At 34.6% G+C, this 7857-nt stretch overlaps 1 protein-coding gene across 1 annotated transcript; it reads left to right on the forward strand.

Moving 5' to 3' along the window:
- Positions 1 to 3010: 3010 nt before the first annotated feature.
- Positions 3011 to 7852, forward strand: LOC120070032 (protein NRT1/ PTR FAMILY 7.3-like). Its single transcript, XM_039021890.2, has 5 exons — positions 3011 to 3171; positions 3293 to 3419; positions 5266 to 5483; positions 5582 to 6147; positions 6422 to 7852. The coding sequence occupies exons 1-5, from the start codon at positions 3145 to 3147 to the stop codon at positions 7290 to 7292; spliced, it is 1809 nt and encodes a 602-aa protein (XP_038877818.2). The 5' UTR covers positions 3011 to 3144; the 3' UTR covers positions 7293 to 7852.
- Positions 7853 to 7857: the final 5 nt, after the last annotated feature.

Below are 7857 nucleotides of genomic sequence, written 5' to 3' on the forward strand. Positions count from 1 at the left end.
TTTTCAACTTTCTCACTTGCCAAACACTATCATAATCAATTTCGCCATCTTACCTAAAAAGGTTAGGAAAAACAAGTGATTTACCTAACAACTTCACTCCAAAACTTCTTATTTCATTTTAATCTATTTTTGGGTTCCTGTCGTTTCCAATAATATGAAGTTAGAAAGTCGTGAGACAAGAATTAAGTGACAACACTATCTCGTAAGATTTGAAATGTAAATGACATATTATTCATAAATAAAGTTGTGTATATAAAAATATCTCTTTATTTCATGAATTGAAAAAACAATGTTAGGTGAACAAATGTGTTTATGTTGTGAATTTGAGGAACAACAGTGAACATGGATACCATAATATATAGGTAAACAAAATAAAAAATAAGAAAATTCTCGACTTTCTCCAATTTTCATGAAATTTATCCAATGTGTGTATCTTCCAAAACTCACCAAATAACACTATTTATAAGTAATTTGGTAAATAGAAGATGGATTACATGAACACTAATAATGTGAGATATTGAGACACATGGACAACACTTTAGAAAATGGAAGCATAACACATAGTAAATGAATACTAAGCATGAACATCTAATAGACATCTATTATCATAATATTTATAATAATTTAAACCAAAGATGTTTTTAAGTTATTTAACATGGGGATCCAATCTAAATGTTGTACAATATAAAACACACTCTAGTTGCACACCGAGAGAGATTCAAAATTTTGACTTCAACCAAAATGAATAAATACAAACTTGAGGGGTTGTTTTTTCTTTTTGGGATAAAACTTCCCATAAATTATTGCCAAAACATGGACTTAACGTGAAAGCAACTTCTAAATTAACTCATAACTCCTTTGAGAACAAAATGAAACATACCCTAAAGAACAATGAATTATTGTACAAGGAAAAATATAACAAAATATATTCAGTTTATAAACTTTAATACTGTAAAAAGTTCCCATCATTTATTTGGAAAATATATATAATAAAAGTGTTAAAAAAACAGACACGTACCCTCGATCAAAAGTTTAGAGATTCACATCTACCAATATGAGATTCACATCTACCAATATTGGTGATCGGGTACATGTCTAAACTAATTAAGTTATAAACAATAATTATAATTTAGTTCTTATGTAAAATTTATGAATATAATATAACATAAACATATCCTATATAATAATATAGCAAGGTTAAATAATCCAACCAATTACTATGCCAAAATATTTATTAATAGAATCGTCTTCTTGCCCATTTGTTACAATAACCTCTATATCTTTTAAGGGTCGTTTGTTTTTTGAAATGTAGATAAATAAAATATTTAGATATCTGAAATTACAGATGATTTTGTAGGAATATTTTTGAAGTTATATGAAAATATTTTGATGACTATGTTTGTTTTGTATGATTTCTACTAAAAAATTTCTTAAATTTACATAATATCCAAGAATGCCCTTACAATCACTAATTTGTAATTAATTTAATATATTTTGAACTTATATAACATATTTATTTTTATTAATTTCATTTTTAAAAAATTAATATAGTTTTATTGTTTTATTTATTATTTTTCTCAACAAAATAATATATATTAATTTAAGATTTTTATAGAATAAATATTAACTTTAATTTGAATATATTTCAAAAAAACATAAAAATAAAAAAATTATAGGTAAAGAGTGAAATACATAGTTCACAGATACTTATTTTAATTATAAAATAAAAACAAAGAAGACAGATAACTAAATAAAGTTAGAGAAGTTAAAAAGGGATGCCCTCAAGACGAAAATCCAGAAAACTCATATTACAAGAGGGTAACTTTTAAGATATCCTCAAACGTCCTTCGTAAGAGCATCTTAGGATGTAGATGCCCAAACATTTTATATTACAGCACAAAAAAAAGGGCAATCCAAATACATATTCTATGAGAATCTTGGATTTTCACGAAACATCCCCTTAATGTTTATGCTCTTCAAAATATTTTCACTTTTAAGTTTGATCTTTAGGTAGTGTAGAAGAAAATAATAAAGTTTCAGTCACCATATCTTTTCTTAGTTCCTTTTATCCGATCTTTGTTTCTAAAGGATATCATTTGTCGGTCCATTTGAAAAAATTTCTAGAACTTCCAATACTACAAGACTATATGGTACCACCTTTGTTCATACTATTGTTTTATCTTCATAAATATTCTTTTAATAGAAGCATACTCCACTTCATTTTAAAAGAATGTTGATGTGACAACTACTTAATAGACGATAGTATAAAAGATTTTTTCGATAAATTCAAAGAGAGTAATCTCGAGTTTGTTCCTACATGATGTCTAAATACCATGTGTTCTCCAAACAATTGCAAGCTTCGGGTTCTAGGTTTTGATAAGGCTAATCATCTATCCTATCCTAAGCAATTAGTCACTATAGCCAACATAGCTAAAATAATGTAACAGTCAAAAACTACTAGATATATACAAAAAGAAATTAAAAATGTTTTAAACTGTCTAATGAAAGCGTGGCACCTGGCAACAAACTCATCAAATAATAGTGACTTAATTTCTATGCTGTCAATGTCAAAAATATATGTATGGGCACTAAGTGAGGCAAAGTGGATATTACAAGAGCCTCATTAATTTAAAACGAGACTAATCAAAAGAATCTATGTCGTATCTCTCTTTCTATCAAAAAAATAAAACATTTAAGGACAAAATAAAGAGAACCACTTATTCATTTAACTACAAATTATCAGAAAATAACATCTAAAGCAAAAGAGCCTAACTTTTATCCTTTCAGATACAAACACAAATCCCTTTATTATTTGTTTGTTTATTTGAAATCCTTAGGAGGAGTAAAGAAATAGAATTTAATTAAAGTCCATCTTACATCCCAAAGAGTGTGATGAATACTGTAAAAAGAAAAGGAGGAAAAAAAAAGATTTTTGGACATTTGGGTGACCCCACATTTCTCTCTCTCAATCTCAACCGTTGAACCCATTCTTCCCTTTCTCTATTTATACACACTTCCTATTTTGTTTAGAGTCTCAAGACTTGTGTCTTTCTTCTGCAACTATTATCATCAGCATTACTTCACCAACTTCCCCCTATCTGCTTTGCTCTCTTTGCTAAATATATTTCAACATATCATTTACCAATGGCTTGCTTGGAGATTTGTAATGAGGTCTGTACCAAATGAAACCAACCCTTTTTTCCTGTCTTTCTTTCTTTTGAGTTTTGAATATGAAGAAGAAGAAGAAGAAGAAGAAGCACATTTCATAGTGTATTTTGTTTTTTGGGTACAGAGTTTGCAGGGTGGGGAGACAAAAGAAGAGAGGGAAATTTGTACTCTTGATGGGACTATTGATTGGCATGGCCAGCCAGCAATCAGATCAAAATCTGGAGGATGGGTTGCGGGAATCATCATACTCTGTAAGACCCCAAAAATTCTCTTTCATCAAGCTATTTCTCTCTCTTCACACAAAACAAAAATGACCTAGTCTCAATCAACTTGGTTCTTTAATTTTTTCTAATTTGATCGTGTGTTTGCGTGCATCTCGATTAATACTCATATATAATATTTGAGTGTCAAAGACATTTGTAGGATATAGTTCTAATTAAATGGCCATCATAGATTGAATTTATGACCTTTTACTCCTTCCCTTTACTTCTGTAGTAATTTTTTCCACATTGAGCACTTCAAACCAAGATTCAGTCTCAACTTGTTTCCTTCATTATTAGTTTAGGAGAGAAGAAGACGACGACGAAAGGTTATGTGGGAAGTGGTTTCAGAAAAATCAAGAAGTTTTGGTGGGTGTGGGTGGGTACGTTAGAGGGAGAGAGAAATGTTTGTTAAGTTTTTGTTTGGATTTGAAAAAGATAAGTGGAAGTACATACTAGAGATGTGAAAGAGCTTCTCACCTGATTTTGTTAATATACAGAAAGGGATGGGAAAATGAGAGAGAAATAGGAATGGTTTTATTGCTTTACATTTGGCACTACACAACGAGCCGAGTGTTGTAGCCTCCTTGCATGCTACTCTCTCCTCCACCAAATTTCAGGCTATATTATAATCAAAATCTTTGGCCCAGAGAGAGAGGCAAGAACCCAAAAATGATGAGAGAGATTTCTTAAGGACTATGTTTTATTTGCCTCATTGACTCCATGAGAGCTGGACGACAAGAGAGAGAGACAAGAACCCGTAAATGGTGAGAGAAAGAAAGAGATTTCCTAAGAACTATGCTATCTTACCTCATTCACTCACCGAGGAAGAGAGAGACATGCATTAATAAGAAACGTGTCTGACACGTAATCAACTATTTTTTCATGGCATGACGTGGATTTTCCACGTGTTGTTTCAATTACCTAGAGGAAGTATGTGCGATCCGTATGGAGTGTCCTCATCCACACAACCACTTTTCTATTTCTCCTTTCTCCTTAGTTTCCTCCTCCCTATCAGTCACTTCTACAAAAATTTACAGATAAGGACTTGAAAATAGTAAAAATGTTCTAGAGCAGGAAACTCAGGTAAGTTTTCTTCTTTTTTATTATTTATTATTATTTTTTTCTTTTGAAGAACAGAAACGCTTAGGTAAGTGATAGAGTAGGATCCATAACTTTATCGTTTGAATTTAAAGCTCACAAGAAATTCTGACATCACAAATATCCTTCTAGAAGTAAAGGGAAGGAAGAAAACTTAAAGCATGTAGCTTTACATCCCCCAATATCATCAAAGAAAAATCTTTCGCAAGCTGGTTGATAATGAGAAGAAACAGGAGATTAAAGAAACACGGCTCCTTTTAGTGGAATACCAAAGAGGAAAGACCTTTTCCTTCATCCAAGGGTCCAAAAGCCATCCAGTAGTGAAATTCACAACGGGCGTGCTCTTTTCCTTTACACAAATACCACTTTTACGGGACTTACTGTAGAGAAAGAGTATATAACAAGCTACCTAGCATGCACTCATTAGAGTGTAATTTTCAATGATTTATAGAGAAAGTCCATTTGAGAAAATAACAAAAACTCACCCTTAAGAAATTTGAATCCTAGTCATAGATAACTATGGAATGGAATCTATTGTGGGTCTGAATTGAAATCTGGGTCTGCTTAACTTGCCTTTTCACTTCTCAAAGCACTTTCAGCTCTTTCAATAGACAACAATGTGATGAGAAAAGCCAACCACTAGGAAAATCAGCCTTTATTTGGGGAATTTTCAAAATAAACATAATTAACATCAAATTTAGTTCTACCCTGACTTTCTTCTCACAATATAATATAGTGAATCAAGGTCTTGCAACTCTTGCGTTCTTTGGGGTTGGTGTGAACTTGGTGCTGTTCCTGACAAGGGTTTTGCAGCAAAACAATGCCGATGCGGCCAACAGTGTGAGCAAATGGACCGGGACAGTGTACATCTTCTCTCTTGTTGGGGCTTTCCTCAGTGATTCATACTGGGGAAGGTACAAAACTTGTGCCATTTTTCAGATCATCTTTGTCATTGTAAGTACGGTACTAAAAAGCTTAAAGATTTCGGTTTAACCAACAGAGACGCGTTTTTTTCTCTTCAACTGCTTCCTGCTCACCTTTCTTGGTTACAGGGCCTGGTTTCACTTTCCATAACATCACAGCTCTTCCTGATCAAACCAAAAGGTTGTGGGGATGAGGATACTCCATGTGAGTCACATTCAAGATTGGGGAATGCATTGTTTTACCTCTCCATTTACCTTATTGCACTGGGAAACGGGGGATATCAACCAAATATCGCCACATTTGGAGCAGACCAATTTGATGAAGAGGACTCCACAGAGGGGCACTCAAAAGTGGCATTCTTTAGCTACTTTTACTTGGCGCTTAACTTGGGTTCTCTCTTCTCAAACACCATTTTAGGGTACTTTGAAGATGTAGGAGTGTGGGCTTTGGGCTTCTGGGTGTCAACTGGCTCAGCTTTTGCAGCATTGTTGTTGTTTCTTTGTGGAACCCCAAGGTACAGGCACTTCAAGCCAAGTGGTAACCCTCTCTCAAGATTCTGCCAAGTCATTGTTGCTGCAGCTAAGAAATCAACGGTCAAGATGCCACCGAGTGAAGATGACCTATACAGTGTTGATGCTAAGGAGGACTGTTCAATGAATCGCGGTAGGAAGATACTTCACACCCATGGATTCAAGTAAGGACATCACATTTCAGCTTCATTCCTTTGAACAAGTCTGACAAACAGATTCATTTTTCACATCATGTCTGGTTTCCACTTTCAGAATCATTCTGCATATTCTTCTGAATTGTTAAAGGAAAATCTGGAGAAATCCTATCTAGTTAACTTCTTCCGAACTCTCAGAAACATTTTTTTCATTTAAACACGCAACAAAAAGAAAATCATGGTTCTAATTCAGCTGCCATTATAGTCTGCATGTCACTCATGCTTGTTCTTCTATATATTGTAGGTTTCTGGATAGGGCAGCATATATCTCATCAAGAGATTTAGATGACCAAGGCCGAGGAATTGACGATCCTTGGCGCCTCTGTCCGATCACACAAGTGGAAGAGGTCAAGTGCATTTTAAGATTACTTCCTATTTGGCTCTGCACCATAATCTACTCTGTGGTCTTCACTCAAATGGCTTCCCTCTTTGTCGAGCAAGGCGCTGCCATGAAAACTATTGTTTCAAACTTCCATATCCCACCTGCAAGCATGTCCAGCTTTGACATTCTCAGTGTGGCATTTTTCATTTTTCTTTACCGACGAGTCCTAGAACCACTTGCAGGAAAACTCAGAAAGTCGGATTCTAAAGGGCTTACTGAGCTCCAGAGAATGGGAATCGGTCTCATCATAGCAGTGATGGCAATGGTTTCAGCAGGAATTGTAGAGTGTTATAGGCTAAAGTACGCCAAAGGTGACTGCACACACTGTGAAGGTTCAAGCTCCTTGAGCATCTTTTGGCAGGTTCCACAGTATGCATTTATAGGAGCTTCCGAGGTTTTCATGTACGTGGGACAATTGGAGTTTTTCAATGCACAAACCCCAGATGGATTGAAAAGCTTTGGTAGTGCACTTTGTATGACATCAATCTCTTTGGGAAATTATGTCAGTAGCCTTCTGGTCACTATGGTTATGAAAATATCAACAGAGGACCACATGCCAGGATGGATTCCAGGAAACCTGAATAGAGGTCATCTAGATAGATTTTACTTCCTCCTAGCTGGATTGACTGCAATCGACTTTGCAGTGTATATTATGTGTGCTAAATGGTACAAATGTATCAAATTGGAGGGCAAGTGTCAAGAAAATGAAGACCCGGGGCACATCAAGGTCTGATTTGAAGAAATATAAACAAAACCAAGACTTGTTTGATGAATATTCTATCAGTTTGTGTAAGAATAAAAGGAATGGGGCCTAAAGAGTCAGAAACCTATTCTTGGCTCAACTCTTTATGCCCAACCCTTTCCCTTTTCTACAACATCTGATCAAATAATTTCAAGCCATGTTACTGAAAGAGAAAGGGTGGGGTGTTCCGCAGATTTCTTGTCCAAGACCTTCCATTTCCGCACCTGGTAAATTTCCTCCCTTTATTCATTAAAGGACTTTCGACTTTTTTTTTCCTTCTCCTCTTTTGTTTTTCCTTTCTATGTGGGGAAGCGTGGGGAAGCTAGTATGTACGATCACTGAGCCATCTTTTTCCTATCTATCAAGTTGTGGATGAAAATGATTCTGTCCTTTGTCTTCTGAAATTGGTATGGCGGGGAGAAAAAAAAAAAGATCAAGAGAAGGAACGTAACTGTATTTTCCTACGCTTTGGCCTTGTTTGTGGTAATTTTTGTATCTCATCGCATGTCCTCAATTCAATGCCCATGGACTGGTGTGACATTTGATTAATACATAC

Source organism: Benincasa hispida, chromosome 5, assembly GCF_027475165.1.
Source record: "Benincasa hispida cultivar pf3 chromosome 5, pf3_genome.v1.1, whole genome shotgun sequence".
Taxonomy (NCBI): domain Eukaryota; kingdom Viridiplantae; phylum Streptophyta; class Magnoliopsida; order Cucurbitales; family Cucurbitaceae; genus Benincasa; species Benincasa hispida.